Source organism: Corvus moneduloides, chromosome 19, assembly GCF_009650955.1.
Source record: "Corvus moneduloides isolate bCorMon1 chromosome 19, bCorMon1.pri, whole genome shotgun sequence".
Taxonomy (NCBI): domain Eukaryota; kingdom Metazoa; phylum Chordata; class Aves; order Passeriformes; family Corvidae; genus Corvus; species Corvus moneduloides.
This window is the reverse complement of record NC_045494.1, coordinates 4,274,166-4,291,700: the sequence shown is the minus strand read 5'-3', so window position 1 is coordinate 4,291,700 and position 17,535 is coordinate 4,274,166. Positions and strand designations below refer to the sequence as shown.

Genomic DNA, 17,535 nt, shown 5'->3' with positions numbered 1-17,535 from the left:
GCGGACCTCGCCCCCGGAAGGGCCGCGCATCCGCGGGGCGGGGCGGGAAGCGCGGCGGGACTGGGAGCGGGGGGTGGCCCCGGGGCACAGACCGGTGGCCGGTGACGTCAGCGAAGTGTGACGTTAGGGGCGGGCAGGGCACGCGCTGCCCGCGTGACGTCACGGCCGCGGCGCGAAAACCCGACTGACAGCGCTGAAGGCGGGAGTGGGATCAGAAGGGGGCGTGGCCTCGGCGGGGAAGGAGGCGGGGCGAGCTGGACCCGGGTCACCCGCGTCACGTGACCGGGACAGACGGGCGGCCGTTGGGCAGCGCGCGCGAGTCACGTGGGAGCGGCCAAAGGCCCCGCCCCCCGCCTTCCGCGCGGACGATCCGAATCTGGTCCCGCGCGCGCTTTTACCGCCCGCCCGGCGCGCGCGCCCGTCAGGCGCCGCCATCGGGGCCATGGCGGCGCTGCGCGGCCCCCGCCCCTGAGGACACTGCCTGGGGCCCAGAGCTTCGCGCGCCCCCCCCCCGCCCCGAACGATCCGGGAGGGCTCCGCGCCCGCAGCAGCCGGGGCATGGTGGGCAGGGTCACCGTGGCCGCGGCGGCCGCCTCCCCCCTCCTCCCCGGGAACGACGGCGACGTTCAGGTGGGGACGCGGGCCCGGGGTCGCGCTGTGAGGGTGGAGAGGGGGGGTGCAGCTGACGGGTGGCGCTCCTTTGGCGATCACTCCCTTTGGCGTTCGCCCTCTTTGGCGCTCTCCCCTGACACGGCCCGTCCGGTGTAACCAGGGGAGGTGTTAGGTGCCGCCCGCCCCCGGGCGCTTTTGACGGTCCGCGCAGCCCCGCCGCCCGGGCTGTCATTAAACGCTTTCGAAGGGCTTTGGGAAGAGGGGTTTTCTGCTTCAGAGGGTGTGATTTCAGAGGAGTTCAGTTTCTAGTAAACTAGGAGTTATAAAAGTCTTAATAAACCAAAGTCTTTCTTGGAGCTGTAGGAGTAAATGCTCTTTTATGGTTTGAATCACTATACGAGATAAGAGTTCTCTTGTGTTCATTTTAAGTACTCTTAAAGATACAGTGTCTTCCTAAGATATGTCAGATATTTACAGCAGGATCAGACCTGTTTAAGTGATGTTGGAATTCCCTCTTAAATGCTCAACAGATGCTCTGGGGAACATGTCAAGGTCGATCATCTGAATTGAACTAGACTTTCAGACTTCCAGTATTGTGAAATCTCTGCATAGCTGTTCTGAAGACCTTGTGGTCCCTTTCAGTTTTGACCATCTCAAGGTCTCAGAACAGGATTTCTATTTATTTGAAACAGCAGAATCTTTATTTCAGTCTTAGATGGCCTTTGAAAACACGGAAATAAAGTTGAGGCGTGCACAGTCTGAGCACATTAACATGAATTTTTGTTTTCTGAAAAAGTACTATATAAGTCATCTTAAGTTTTTTTAAAACTAAGATTCATGTTGTACCTTTTACAGCCATGCAAGAAGCGGCGAGAGGAAGATGCTTCTGTAAAAACAATCACAAGGTATTTTTCACCATTAGCAAAACCAGTGGATAAAGCATTGTCATCACCAAAATCCAACAATATCTTGGACTATTTTAAAAAGACATCTGCAACTGGGAATGCTGCATTCCCAGTTGGAGCTGGAGAAAGTAAAATACTGTTGGATGCTGATGACAAAGAGTGTAAATCATCTTTCAAGCCAACTTTAAAGCGGAAGAGAAAAGGGAAGAAAGTTAATTTAAATAATACGCTAAAAGAAACAAAAGAATCTGAGAATGACCATGAAATAGAAATTAGTAGTGATGACAGCGGAATAACTACAGGACTGCAACGAGACAGTAATGACTTTATTGCTTCTTGTGCTCTAGTGGACCAAAAATGTGCAAGAGAATCAGCAGAAGATAATGTGCAAAGAGAGAACTTCCCAAACACTGTCTCCTCCAGAAAAAATGCAAAAAGCTTTGGTTGTGAAACAAAGGGATCAAAAAATAGGGTAAGAAAATCAAGGAAAAGGAAGCACAAAGTAAATATTGATTTGTCTGAAAGCTCTTCATCAGAAAACCAGATGAATGAAATGTGTAAAAAGGAAACTGAAGAGACAAATACAGTAGCAGAGTGTGGTGATGCTATTGGTGATTCCAGTTTTGAGGTTGATATGGATGATGGGACATCCCAGGTAAATAATTGTACAATAACAGTGTCATTTGAGGACTTCTTGAGAAGTCAGGGAGAAAATAATGTTGAAGGAGACACAAAGCCAGCAATGGACACTTCTGGTACAGCAAATGAAATGGACAAAAGTGATAGTATTAGTGACCCAGAAAAGTGTGAGGAGTCTCAACAGCTGCCACTCCGAACAGTGACTGTCCTTGCACAAGTTCATTCCATTCCCCCCAAATTATCTCCATTAAATAAGGAGCAAAAAGGCTCTAGGAAAATAGCTTCCATTTTTTTGAAGCAGAAGGGACGTGTAGGGGAAAAAGAAAGCAGCCCACCCCTCTTGGACACTGACCAAACTGAACAGGTGGCTCAGAAAAGAAAATCCAATGTCGTTATTGAGGAAGAAGAATTGGAGCTGGCTGTACTGGAGACTGCAGGATCGGATTCTCTGAAGCCAAAATGTACTCTGGAAGAAAAGCATCAGTTTATGAAGGCTTTTAGACAACCAACAGCAGATGTAACAAAAAGTGGAGTTAAAAAGGCACCTGGAAAACAAAAGCAAGCTGCTGCAAAGTCTTCAAAAGAAAAAGAAGGATCTGAAGATGTCATTCCTTCAAATAAAGGATTGGAAAGTGGGATACGAGAAGATTATGTGGACAAACACACACATTCTAAACCTAAAAGCAATAGAACTAAACCCAGAAGACCTAGGAAGGTTCAGAAAAAAGGAAACAGAAGGAAGAAAGCTTCAGAAACTAAGGAAACTGATGTCTCAAACACTAGCAATTATAATGGAGAAGAGGATTCAGGTGCTAATGTTATTACTGTGGAAAACATCTTAGATGTAATAATTCCATCAAGTCCAAAAGTGAGTGAGTTAAGGAGGAGTTTAAGGCAGCAGAAAACCAAAACATCAACAAATGTTACACCTAAAAAGCCCAGGGCTAAAAGTGCCTGTTCTGCAGATGAATTAGGCGGCTGCCCATTAGAGACTTCCACCCCAAAAGCACGCCGGCAATCCTGCAAGAAAAGCAACATATACAGAGCTGAGGTGATTATTGTGCCCTTTGATGGAAACAGCCCAATAAGGTAAACGTTTTAGAGTATATTCTACCTTTTTGCCCATTAATTGTATGCAAATATTTTGAAAATAAGACATAATTATAAATTGATTGTATACCAAAGTTGCATGGATACTGATCATGGTGGGTAAAAATAGAGAAGAACCAAAGCTGACTATAAATCTGTTTGCACTAAAGACATCCAAAAACCCCCCAACCAAGCAACCAAACAACAAAAAGACCTCAACCACCAGTTAGGGGGTTGCTTCTGTTTACAGCACTGTATTTTTAGAGGCTTTTGAAAATGATTTTGAGAGTAACATTTCCTTTTATTAAACAGTACTAATTTCATAATACTTTTTTCCCTAATTAGAATGAGGTTTACACGTATCAAAGCAACTACAAAATCAAATAAAGTTGAAGCAATGAGAAAGGAAGAGTCTCGCTCCAAAAACACAAAGGTAATTTATGTAACCATTGGTGTCAGTCTTCTGTCATTTCCTAAATGGGTATAATTGTGGTCTATTCAGTCTTGTGTAATAGTCTAATGTAATACAGCATGACAGTTCCCAGCTGCTCAGTGGAAAGGGAATATTACTCTGATTTATGATAGAATTTGCGATAGTTTCTTTTACTTTAGATTTTAAAACATGTTTTATTAGTAAAAATCCACCTTTCATAACAGAAAAATCCCATAAAATAGCATGCTCCTGTGCTGCACGTTCTCAGGATGGGATGTAGAAACCACTGGACGTGGCACTTTGTGGCATGGTTTACTTGACAAGATGGTGATTCGTCAGAGGTTGGACTTGATGATCTCAGAGGTCTTTTCCAACCTAAATGATCCAGTGATTTGTGATAGTGTTTGGGCACAGCAGAACAGTTGAGGCTTAAGAATGTCACCACCCATATTTTATTTGTTCCCTGGACAAATTGAGGATCTGCTTGCAGGGCTCTCACTCCCTTTTGAAAACTGTTGATATCATCTTGGTTTGCTTCTCCTTTCAATTATTTAATTTTCTTTTTGATACCAATGAAATTTTGCAACAATTACATACTTACATGAAAAATGTAAAAAAAAAATTATGTTTATATGCAAAGTACTTAGTGAAGATAGCACTATTAATTGGTATTTCAGTTCTTTTGTTTTTTGTTAACAGATAAATTCCACTTCTAAAAACATATCCAAAGCAAAGCAGCTGATTGAAAAAGCAAAGGCTATACAGCATAACAGATCAAAAGTGAATGAAGACTCAGCTCCCGTAAGGCGCTCGTCTCGGCAGCGAGCTCTTGCTGAGAAGAAAAAATTAGAAGAAAGTGATGTAAGACTATACTGGGGGGAGGGGGAATATTTGGTATATTTGTGATTGATTTAAGCTACACAAATGATTCCTACTTGATTCTTTACAAGAAATGTTTGCAAGCTAAGGTAGATATCTGCAATGTATTGTTAATAAAGGAGGAAAAGTTGTGTTTCTTTTCTTATTTGGTTTGCTTTCCTTCTAGGAATCAGTAATAATTCTAGATTCAAGTGTGAATAGTGTCACTACTACAGAGCAGAGTGTGAAGGAAAAGAAACTTCGGAGCTTAAATGATGTTTTGGGGAAGAAGTCTGAAAACTTGAAGGTTGCGAAGCATTCCAGCGGTAATTGGGTTTTACTGAATGTGTTTATTTTTTATTATAGAAACATTTAATATTATTGATGATTGTAACTTTATTTTATAAAGCTGCCTTTTTGCAGTACATTCATCTTTTCTTCTGATTTACCTGGATTAATAGTGCAGAGGTTATTTACATGTGTTGTTTTGATTTTTCTTTATTCAGGGAAAACTATTTGTTTGAAAAACTGTCAGTAGTATACCATGTTTTGTTGCCTCTCCTTTTTTTTCCTCATTTTAGAAAATAACATCCATACTAAGGAAATAATTAGAAATAAAGCTATAATGAATTTTGTTAAAATACTCGACTTTCCCTTAAGAAAAGGAGATTCCCTGATGTTAAATGGAACATACAGGTGGTGAAGCAAGGTTAGAATCTTGTATCAGTGCTAATCTAATTTTTTTTTTTTTTTTTACCTTTTTAAAGGGAAACTGAGATATCCACCTTCCTGCCTAGGCAAAAATGCTCAAAACTCTGCAGGTGAACCAGTCGTGATCTTTGATGAAAGCAGGTCAGTTGTCAAGTGTGCAGTTACTTAAAAATCAAAATACATTTCAAGGTTACTTTACCATTCTCTCATTTGACAGATTTAAATACACTGACTGATGTGCTATAAATATTCATGACTTTTATACTGATTAGTATTTTAATCTGCTTGCAAAATTTTAGGGGTGTCTTGGAGAGTTCCTCAACCATTTTAGAGCCATATTAGATGTGTGGAAATGTAGTTGATGACGGATTAAAAAGGAGTCTCTAATTGCATGTAAAAATACAAAAACAAAGAGAATTTTTTTAGATTAAAATTTTTAACACAAAACTGAGAATTAAATTCAAACTAATTACATTAAAATAAATGTTAGCAGTTCTAACAGACTATTTTTAACTCAGGTGGAAGAGAATGTGATTAAATTCAGCCTTGCATAGCTGGAAGTTCTAATAATTCTTTCTTTTTTTTTTTCTATTTTCATTAAAGCCAAGATGCATCTGAAAATTCTCAAGATGATGATCAGTTCAGAGCAAAACGTGAATTCCTGATGAGTGGATTGCCAGAATTACTGAAAAGGCAGATTGCAAAGAAAGCAGCAGCAATGGAAGCATACTCTCTTGCAAGTTCCTGTTTTAAGACTGTTGTCCATGTACAGCAGAAGGATGAGTGTAAGCCTTTTTTATGCTTTTGGGTTTTGTTTAAATGTATGTAATAATTTGAGGAATTTGTGCAAAAAAGAAAAAACTTGAACAGCTTAAGACTGGAATAGGTGGGAGTTTCCTCTTGTTTTGTGTCTCGGTAAGAAAACAAAACTTAGAAGCTTCGAGTGAGATGTTTTTGAATACAAAATTTACAAATTAAATTGATGCTAAAGTAGTCTATACATACATGGGTAAGGATGCAAAATTCTTAATATTTAGTAAAAAGAAGTTGATCTGTTAAGTTCCAATTTGGAGAATAAAGATTGTATTGGACTGATTTGGGCAGAAAACATTTTCTTCTGACAAGGCAAAAAGAGAGAAGACCAGCCTATTTCTTTTCCCTAGAATAGAAGCTAACTCTTGTTTTGTTTTTGGTGGGGGTTCTTTTGTAGGTTCTCCAATGTGGAAACTGCAATCACCATCATGCCCTGTATTAACTAAGCTGAGGGAACTGAGTACTGAAGTCACCAACATCACAAAAATCCCTCTCTCACTTGGTGAATTTTCCACTGTGAATTCAAAACGAACTGGAAGTTGTTCTGCACCTGTGGTTAGTACTTTAAAATTCAAGTTGTTTTGATATTTGTTTGGATTTATGTTTTTAAAAAAACCTGTAGTTTGAATCTGTTTCAGTCCTGTAATTTGTTTAATTTTTTTTAAATTTCCCTGTGTGTGAGTTACCCATTTTGCATCTTAACATCAGACAGTTCTCATCAGTTCTTAACAGTTTCTGTTAATCTCTGAATTTAACAAGACACTGCCAGTTTAAATTATGGAAAGCATTCTGTGTAAAGTTTTTGAGTAATTCTCTGTGCGTGTATTCCAGCTTTCAGGCCACCGACCAGCTTTTCCTGATGTATTCAAGAAAGATTTGCTAGATGAGATCGTGTCTTCTAATTCTCAATTTCCAGTGAGAAAATACTACTACAGGTTCCTGAAAAAGCAAACAGAACACTTGGCTTTGGAAAACAGTGCACAAGGTTAGGAATCTATGTCGGGAAAAAAAACCACTCTCACTCTCACTGGCATTAAAAAACAATGGGGAATTTTAAAAAATACACTACTGAAGGAATACTGTTGCTAGAAATAAATTGATCCTCACATTTTAGGTTATTTTGACCAAATTCTTCAAATATGGCTTAAACAAATGTACAGTAGTAAGGGACATAGCCTGAAATTTTAAAAGGATGCAATTTCTTTTCTTAGAAAGCAGAGATGGCCCTGCAAATCTTGATGTAATTCAGAAACAACCTGACAATTGGAAGGAAATGAAGAGGAAAAGGAAAGAAACAGAAGACCGCAAATCAAAAAGAAGAAAACAACTTGAAAGTACAGAGACAGAAATGAAATCAAGAGTTCCCCGGAATCTTATTCCTCCCGTATCTGGAGAAAAAAAAGCAGAGACAGGACAAGCCACACATTTGGAAAAAAACAAGACCCAGAAACCAGATGGTGTGACAGAAGACACTGAGTGTTTATCAGATCCAAGTGCACCTTCAGGTAACTGCATTTCCTGTCTCATTTTAATCTTTGCACTGGGGAAGTGTATGTGTGATGTATGTCAGCTTTCCACTGTGATGCAAAAATCGTATCTAGTCCTAGTACTTCGCTAGACTTGATTGATTCTGTTGCATGAAGAACTGTCTAAAAATGGATAATATTTTTTCTGTAGGTGTGGAAAAGGAAGACATGCTCTGGACAGAAAAATATCAGCCTCAAGATTCCAGAGAACTTGTAGGGAACAGGAAAGAGATTGAAAGGCTACACAGGTCAGAAGTGGGAACATGGATCCATTCCTAAAATAACTCAAAACCTCATGTTACTTGATAATGCTCAAGTACTTGTCTGTACTTCCCTACAAGCATCCTAGTCTGACCTTGCTGTACTGCCTCTGCTTTTGACAGGAATTTAGCACTGAAATCCACCTAATATATTGTGCTTTCAGTTAAATTTTCTGTGTGGGCTTCAGTTACTGGTGTGGCTCTTACATAGAATTTAAAGATCCATCTGACAAAACAACACTAAATTATGAGGGATTAAGTAGTTCACCAAATGACTTGTTTTTATACCAATCAGCTAATAGAATGGAGAATGAAAAAGGAAACATTTTCTACGAAAGAATCAAATCCTGAACATTTTTTTGCTTTTATCTGAAAGGACTTGATAGGTTTTTGTGGGATAACAAGTGGCTGATGTCCACTAGTTTTATATTCTGTTCCATCTTAATCTGGTTTACTTAATTCACCAGCAGTTTTTATTCTTGTTTCGTTCCTTCCTTTTATAGTTGGTTAAAAGAATGGAAAAAGAGAGCTGATTTGGAAGAAAAACGACATCAGAAAAGGGAAAAGGAGGACAAAGAGCAAGAAGGTACTGATAGAATTAATACAGCTTATCTTTTCTTAAAAGTTGGCAAAAAAATAACAGTAATCCTTTATTTTCTTTTTAATAATTCTACAGATTCTTTAAGCAGCCTTGACTTTAAAGATAGTAAATCTGATATTGAGGAAGAGATAACCCTTTGCAATACAGTTCTGATAACTGGCCCACCAGGAGTGGGGAAGACTGCTGCAGTGTATGCTTGTGCTCAGGAGCTTGGGTTTAAGGTTTGTGGAGTTGTTTCCTCAGTGCATTTTTCTTATTTATAACTAATGATACAAAAGCATTTGTAATACAAGATGTCTACACTTTAATTTTTTTTTTTTGTAAATTAAATACCATTGCAGATATTTGAAGTCAATGCCTCTTGCCAGCGTAGTGGGAGACAGATACTGTCCCAGCTGAAAGAAGCTACTCAGTCTCATCAAGTGGACAAAAAAGGTGTTAATGCACACAAGCCTTGCTTTTTTAACAGTTGTAGCACCAAGTCACCAAGTAAGTCTCATGGTTCTTATCTGGGGTTCTTTGTTTGCTTTGAATTATGGGGTGGGTTTTATGGAGGGGAGGAGGTTGTTAAAGACTGAATTCCCCAAACAAATTTTAGACATCAGCTGTCTTTAAAAAGTTAGCAGATCTACCTTATCTGGCCATAATGGTAAGAAATGCTCTGTTGGTTAACACAACTACAAACCAAATTAAATAATGACTTTATTAAAATACTGACTCTTGATTACATTATTTCTGCAGCGGTGGAGTAAGTGCTGTGGCACTTGAATAGAAAGTTGAACAGAAAGCTTTTCCAATAACAAGAGAAAAGGAAATTAAGCAGAAATCAGCTGTAAACTGTATCAGTAAACCTGTCATTTACTAGATAATAAATGAGTTTTACTTTAAATTTGTTTGAGAAATATCAGTTTGACATTGTATCTCCAGATGAAGTTTAATATTAAATGTATCTTGCAGAAAAAATGTATTCTCCAAAGAAAGTTATTTCTCCAAGAAAACCGCCACTGTCACCAAAAGGAGTAGGATTACAACGAAGCTTGCCCCCTAAAACACTTGCAAACTACTTCAAAATTTCTGCCAAACATAAAGGTAATAATGAAGAAGCAACATCTGAAGAAAAAAATAGAGGTAGATATCCCTTTTTAATAATTCATTACCTTTGGAGATGGAAATGCTACACTGTGTATGTGGAGCTGTGTGGGGAAATAATAGATTTTCTTAAGCATTTGGTACATGGGGGACTTTTGAAGCCAGTACCTGGAAAGCTTTAAATGGTTTCCTTCCTGCTCAGTTATTCATCCATCTGCAGGAAATACTCAGAATTCACTGGAAGTAAAGAAAGATGCTCAAATTAAGTCAATAAACAAAGAAGAAGGAGGAGAACACAACAGGAAAAGTGCAACATCTCTCATTCTTTTTGAAGAGGTAAAATTCACATGAAACATAGTGTGATTGTATTCACAGCTTGTAACTGCTGTTCAAGCTATTGATACTTTGTTTTCTGTAGGTGGATATAATATTTGATGAAGATGCAGGATTTCTAAGTGCAATAAAGACATTCATGGCAACTGCAAAGCGACCTGTAATTCTTACCACCAATGGTGAGTAGTGTTTGTGACAGTAATTAGGCTTTACAGACAGAAGAGCCACTTTTAATTAGAGGCTGTAAATGGTGATGGTTGAATACTGCTCCTAAATGCAAAATTAAATGAGTGGGGACTGTAAAGCAAGTATTTTAGTGTTTGAATAAAGCTATTGGCTGCTCTAATGATTAAAGGAAATAACTAGGTTTGAACATAATGTCATGACAGTTCACTGATATTTCTTTATAGATCCAACATTCAGCTTAATGTTTGATGGCTATTTTGAAGAAATCAACTTTAAAACCCCTTCCTTGGTAAGTCTGTGTCTGGAAATGCAGGTACATCCTAAACAAGTAATTGTCAGCTGATTTCAGTTTGAAATTTAAATGTTCATGTAGGTTTATACATTTCTGATATAATATTTTTGTTTGATCAGAGACAGACATGTCTTTGAGGTTTATGTAAGCATGTGTAGGATGTATTTATCTTTACATGTAGAAGCTGTTTTACTATCATGGAAGATTTATTTTCCAAACAGTTTAGTGGTACTGAGAAGTACAATAAGAGCATCACTTAATCATTTCATTTAGATTTTAGAATGTAGTTAGGTTAAATATCTGATAGCTCTTATCTGAAGGTTGGTTATGCCAGTATTGGTTCATTCATTAAAAAGTATTGGAGTTATTTTAGAAATATTATGGGTTATTCCTTTAATGTGAACACTAGTGTTCTGTGTAGCAAATAGTTTTATTTGCAGCTATGTATTAGATGAAAAACCTAAAAAAATGAGAATCAGAAGGACATAATTTTTGAGAAGGGGAAATTGGTTAATGTGAAACTGAAAACCTGTTGGACTTCCAGGCAGTTGCAGAATTAAAAGAAAGAATGGAAGAAAAACCTTTAAAACTAATATAGTTCAGTAAAAGCTGATCACTGGTGATGAGAAGCAAGGTGTAGGTAGTCTCAGGACCATGAGCAGAATATGTTTGTGTGTTTGTTTTAATCAGCTGAATTTCTAAATTGAACTTAATTCTCTGACATAAGCTACATAGATTGGGTATTTTGCTTTTCCGTAAAGGTTTTAATCTAACTGTAATCTAATTTAATAAACTAATCTTCTGTATAAAAAGGCAAAATGCATTGCTAGCATAAATAGAATAATTTGCTCCTGTGTGACTTCCTGCAGTGTGATTGGCAGGACTTGTTTCAGTGGTCTGTGTGTAACTCTTGTTTAGATAAACTCTGTGAGCTATCTCCAAGCTCTGTGCCTGGCTGAGAACCTACGGACAGATGTGAAAGACCTGGCTGCTCTCCTAGCCACAAATAACTGCGATATCAGACAAAGTGTTCTGTACTTACAATTCTGGGTTAGAAGTGGAGGTGGATGCTTGAAAGAGAAGCGTTTGGCACCTTGTGGTATGTTGATTTAATTTAATCCTAAAAAAATATCCATCTAAATTTGAATTTGACTCAATCTAAGCATTCTTAGATGTGTATGAATAAATGGTAACTTCTTATAAGACTCCTAAATATTGGAAGGGAGAGGGGATCTGGTATTTTTTAGCTACTTCAAAGCCTTGTATTAATGCATAAGGAACTAAATTTTCAGGGTTTTACTGCCCATCATTGTGGTACTTACTATCTCCCTTTCACGTTCTGAGTAGCAAAACAGAGCAAAGAAGGGAACCAGTAGTAATTTTCCTTCAGAGTTTGCAGTTCTTTATCCATGTAGCTGAGTTGTAGGCAATTCATGTAGAAGAAGCAGAGCTGAAAAAGGGGTAAAAATGGGACAGCTGGCAAGCAGGCAAGGGTAGGAACTTGATCCCAAAGGATTCAGGAAGAGTTTAGGGGTGTGAGGGAGTGACAGGGAGAGATAAGTGAGGCACAGCCTCCTTCAAACGTTACTTGGGAAGCGAAAGAGCGGGTTGGTAACACTGCCAGCAGTGAACTGGGCATGGGGATGACTCATTTCAGCTGCTCCATTCCTCCAGCACCACAGCAAGAGGTGACAGTTACAGCATCCTTTGTGACAGGAATTGAGGAATTGAAATCAATTTCACGATGCAGTTGTTCCCTTTCAAGTAAAGTCTGTTATCTTTGTGCAGAAGGAGAAGGGACAAGGAATGCAGATAATGTCATTGATCCTCCAAAGTGTAATGATTCCAAGGCGGATTTTTCTCAAGCTGATGACGCACATCTTCAGGAGTTTCCAAAATGTGATACAGGCTGTGTAGAGACGTTGCTTGGCCTTAAGAATATCCTGTTGCCTTCAGAAGATTTGTTTACATTTCTTAAGGTATTTTTGTAGTTGACTAGTTAATACTTTTAATGATTGCCAGGTAACTGAGTGTAACCATCACCAGGAATAGCATCATCTTAGAAGCAAATCTTTGAAAAGGTTTGTTGTAGAAATTATAGAATTCCATGGTTATTAAGTGCAATCTGAACTGGGATGGTCTCCTGCAAGCAAAGCAGTCCCTCACCTCATAAGCACAAAGCCAGGAGTGTGAGATTTTCTGTAATAACATTTTTATTTTTAAAAATATATATTTTAATATATTGATAAATCTTTCACAATTATTATTTTACAGCACAAAATCACAACCATGGAGGAATTGAATAAATTGATGCAGCTTCTCACAGAATTCCAGATGAAGCATGTGGATTTTGTATATAGTAATCTTGACCTTATTCTTCCCTTACCAGTGCAAGTTCTTTCAAACCAGTCTGAAGCCTCAAAGCCTATACTTGAAAAGACTACTATAGTTTCTCCAAAAAACAGATCTACTAAGAGTTCTTGCTGTGGGAAGAGTAGCCCTGGAAAAAGGTCTAAAAAGACAAAGACTCAGAAAAGACTTGAGATATTGGATGATAGTGACTTATTTGATACTGAACTGAACTATTCAGCTGAATTCATAACTTTGCCATCAGATAGTCCTAAATCATGTGCTGAAATGAATAAAAAGGAATCAAAATTGTTGGTGCATAAAGAACAAAAAGAAGTTAAAACCTCAGCAAGTGAAAAAAGGTCTGCAGTTGTTTTCCCGTGTCTGAATTCCCTGACTGAGTTAGTGGAAAACATGTCTTTCCTGGATTGCTGTGTAAACACTAACACCAGGGAACCACTGGAGTTTTCTAAAATTGAAGAATTTCATTGGACAAATGCCAGAATCAGAAATGGTCTTTGTGATGAGTTCAGTATAGAAAATACTGATTGGTGGAGTTCCCAGAGCTGTAGTGAAATAAAGGCAGCTATTGAAGCACTCAGCTTCACCAAAAGTTCTGTTAATATTTCACAAAATTTGGAATCCTTTTTGAGTACCAGTAAAACACCTGAAAGCGATCAGCTGACGGGACTTACTTTGCCTGTCTCAAACACAAGGAATGGAATAGCCTTCAGTCAGTCAGCTGATTCAAGGTAAGACTTTGTTAATATTTCTGGAGTATAGTGCAGTTATTTGTCCAGAAGAGCATTTTGCAGGGTGTAGGACTGTTTCAGATTTGATGTATACACATTCATACCACTATGACTGTTGTAAGTGTGCCTCAAAACACTGCAGTATATTGTTCACTGTGCTTTTACAACCTTAAATTAACTTCTTGGCAATCTGCAAAGAGTGACTTTTCTTGAACAGCCTGTCTCTAATGTTGTTAAGGAATGGTGGCCTTAGTCTAGTTACTTTAAAAATGGACAAACACCACCACCACCCCCAAAAGAATAACAGAACCCTAAAGGAATGGCTTTTTCAAGACAGATGGGGTTAAATGGATTCTGCAAGTACCAGACATGCAAATTTGTCACCTGCTCATACTGAACCTGTGTTAAGTGTGTTGGTAGGTGTTGCTTGATGAAGACCTAACAAAATCCAAAGCAAAGTCTTTGTAGTAACTTATGCTAACAAAGAATAACCTTTAATACATTGTAAAAGACCAAAGAATGCTATCAAGTGTGGGCATGAAACATTGTTTTTAACATAAACAAGTCATCATGGGTAAAATTGCTACAATGGGCACTTAAAGCCTATTCAGGGGTCTGAACAGGAAAATGGGTTAGAGCCTTTTTCTGTAAGTCAGTACCCAGAGGAGCAATGTCAGAATGGATCTGACCATCCATCCTGCGACCAGGTTATATCATGGTTAGACACTGGACCTGACACTGATATTCTGGCAAATACCAATTGCATAATGCTTTTTATTTTTGAAGACCACAGATGCTTTCGGTTGTGGTTGTACTGAACCTCACATCCGTATCTCGACTGAAGAGCTCCCCAGATCAGACTCCTGATTAAGACAAGAGCATTGGCCAAACAAACTGCTGGCCCTCCTGTTTCTGTCCAAGTGCAGCTTTGTGATGCTGTGTAAGCAGCACACAGAAGCTGCAGACATCTGATCCATTGGGATGCAGATTCCCATCAATTTAATGGAGTTTTAAACCAGTGGCTTTGATCCTAAAGAAATAAAACCATTGCTGCACATTCTTGAATAAGAAACAATAAAGCTTCATTCTCTGTTTTAGCACTCACAAAAAAGCACAGAAGAGGCTGGCTGTCATCAAAACTGTATTTTCCAGAAGTCCTTTAAACCTGGGCAATAAGCAAGCCAGTACCCTCGAATACCTCCCCACTCTCCGCAGTATCTGTAGGTCTGAGAAGCTTAAAGAGCAAGGGAAAACTAAAAGAAGGTAGGTTTGGGTTTTCCTAAATCTTGCTACATTGCATGGCAGAAGATAGTTAAGGATTTTAATAAAATGTTTTGTCAAATAATTATAGGCAAGAAAGGTGGACATTTGTCTCTCAAAAGTGTTGCCTTACATTTGGAAATAACTTTGTTCCCTTAACAGTCATTTTTACTCCTTTTTTTTTTAATAGGTTCTTGCATTATCTTGAAGGGATTCATCTCGACATACCCAGACAAGTGATAAATGGTCTGTCTTTGGACTTCCCTTAAGATTACCAACACCAGAAATAGTTTGTGCCTAATGGTGGTATTCTCGCCATAGTTTGGTTATTTTATTTTTTTTAATTACCACATTATTGTATATTCAGATCCATTTGTATATTAAATTTTTATAAGTATTTAAAATAATGTATATATCTATTGTCATTATACTGCTCTCCACAGCTGAAATGTGGGTTTGTTTGGTGCTTGTCCAGTAAGTGCATTCATAATATTAAATGCACAAACTATTCAGTGGGGACTACTTTTTGCTCTCTTTCTTTCTAATTTGTGGATCACATAGCAAGAAGTCCTTTTGTAACAACCATCACCTTCCACAGTAAAGTTGCTTTTTTCTGAGGAGACTGTTTTGTTCAAATAAGTTTGTTTCTGAATTTGCAGTTAAGTGATAAATAACTCGAGGTAGGAGGGGCACAGAGGGGATGCAACAAGTCTTCCAAAGTCTAAATGACTAAAAGCAGCTCCTCACTTTGACCGCAGGGAACAAAGTCCTTACAAAGCACTATGCCTCAATGTACATATATTTGTATACATTCCTTTCATTGTTTACAGCTATCAGATCTGCATGTTAATCTCCTAAGAAGGTAGAGAAATTACTACTGTAGCTCAGCATGGTCTCAAGAGATTTAGGCAAGATTTTGTAAATAACAATTATCCCAGTGTTACTTTGGATTCAGGAATATTTAACTACTTCTAGTCTTGTATATTGTGTCCTATTTTTAAGCTTCTTTTTGTATTTGACAAGACTTGAGTCTGATTATTTGTGATTGAATCCATTTTTATATGACAATAAATTTGTGAGACTTTGCTACAATCAGAATGTTTCCATTTCATGAAAAGTAAAACTCCTGAAACGTATTTTTTTAAAGGATTTTAAAACTGGAATTAGTTCAACCTTGTACTTTTCTGCCTTTTTATTGCAGCTGAACTGTTCCTGTTCCTGTTCCTCAAACTGACTCAGACTACTGCCATGCAGTGGTGCTCCACTTACCTCAGTGTCTCTGTAATAATAAGGAAGGCCATTTAGTAGTTCTGGTCTCATCTTACATGTCTTAAAGATGTTCAGGAATAAGAAATATTTATGGAAACAGTAAATTATTTTAAGCTTCTGCACTGTAGATCATCTTTATAGTTTACTCTTTCCATAATTCAGAATTATCAAAAAATTAAAGTGGTGGCTGTTAAAATCTTCATGGCTTGATTTTTTGTATTAACATTCTGTGCTTTTCCTGTATGATTTGTAAAAATAAATAAATACACATTTTAAATTATAAAGTAAAAGTGTATCTGTTCACTGCTTTATAAAGGCACTATCAATCTAACTAGATTACAGTGAGGACCTACATAAATCAGAAATAAGTCCTGTAAAGTAGTAGTATTCTAGGAAATTCATGGGTAATTTGAAAGACCCAAATTAAAAAGCAGTGAGAGACAATTTACCTTCTTTTGAAGTCAACTCTCTGCTTTTAATAACTGCCTTAAGAAATTTACAGAATCTCCTGTGGTGTCCACAAGGTAAGGTGGAATTCAAGTATTTCACTTCTTGATCAGATATTTACCACATGAAATGACCTCAAGCTATTCTGAATGAAAAATAATCTGCATGTGATGATTTATTTGAATTCTGATAAATTAGCACCTTTGAATTTTTGTGTATCAGGTATGAGCATCTTTTATAGGCTAGAATAAAGCAAGTTTCCAGGAGGGATAGGCTTGAGGAAAAGGGAGCTGGGGCTGGTTCTGATTAACTCTGCTTAGAAGGAAATGCTTCACAAGCTCCATTCCAGTACTGTGAAATTTGCCTACTTTTGAAGCTAAATATTTTCCTGCCATAGTTTGGGCCCTGCTTAGTCTTTTGTCTACTGCCTCTCGAGCTAACTTCTGTCTCTTGAAAATAGAAGTAAAAACAACCGTGGAGTTTCACAATTACTCTCCCCCATTTAAGCAGCAGTTTATTAGTAGGTGTATAGCAACTTAAAATCAAAACCAACAACCTTGTTCTTCTTGGTGGAATCTCAACCAAGTTTCAAGGTTTTCTTTCTTTTTATTGTCATTCCAATATTAGTTTCCAGAATATAAGTGAGGGTGACATTGTTCTACCATCCCATGAATAATAGAGAAAAAAGCAGTTATGGTTGCAAGAACGAGCCAAAGGCTTAGGCTGTGTTAATGCTACTGCAGAACAAAAGTGGGAGGAGGGAAGGATCCCTTCAAGAGCAAGACTTTCTCAAGTCTTTGTAAAAGATATATATAAATAACCACTTCCCAAATGTCATACAAAATCATCTTTTATCTACAGGAGTTGTAAGGACACTACAAAAATTAGGCTAGCAAAAAGGTTTGGTGTATGGCTTGCAAGAAAATTCCCTGGGGAAAATTAAATCCACGCTTACATTCCAGTATGCAACAGTTCCTAGAGGGTAAATGCTGAAAAGAGATTCTATGTAGGTAGTTGAACAACTTTTCAGATATTCTGCTGCTATTTATTTTGTAACTTCACAATATTTACAATAAATAAAAGGTACAATACTATTTAGTACCTAGAGATG

The 17,535-nt window shown here is 38.0% G+C and overlaps 1 protein-coding gene across 2 annotated transcripts; it reads left to right on the top strand.

Annotated features, from left to right (window-relative positions):
* Window positions 1-458: 458 nt before the first annotated feature.
* On the top strand, window positions 459-16,261 carry ATAD5 (ATPase family AAA domain containing 5). Of its 2 annotated transcripts, XM_032129272.1 has the most exons (23): window positions 462-630; window positions 1,468-3,245; window positions 3,591-3,678; window positions 4,378-4,539; window positions 4,724-4,862; window positions 5,304-5,388; window positions 5,851-6,032; window positions 6,458-6,615; window positions 6,892-7,045; window positions 7,272-7,565; window positions 7,738-7,834; window positions 8,350-8,432; window positions 8,523-8,668; window positions 8,789-8,936; window positions 9,405-9,575; window positions 9,757-9,872; window positions 9,955-10,048; window positions 10,280-10,344; window positions 11,266-11,446; window positions 12,136-12,326; window positions 12,622-13,448; window positions 14,547-14,711; window positions 14,899-16,261. In XM_032129272.1, the coding sequence occupies exons 1-23, from the start codon at window positions 559-561 to the stop codon at window positions 14,975-14,977; spliced, it is 5,475 nt and encodes a 1,824-aa protein (XP_031985163.1). In that variant the 5' UTR covers window positions 462-558; the 3' UTR covers window positions 14,978-16,261. The 2 variants fall into 2 exon arrangements, with proteins under 2 accessions (XP_031985164.1, XP_031985163.1); XM_032129273.1 differs by lacking the exons at window positions 14,547-14,711; window positions 14,899-16,261 and having other exon boundaries at window positions 459-630; window positions 12,737-13,217.
* The last annotated feature ends 1,274 nt before the right edge of the window (window positions 16,262-17,535 follow it).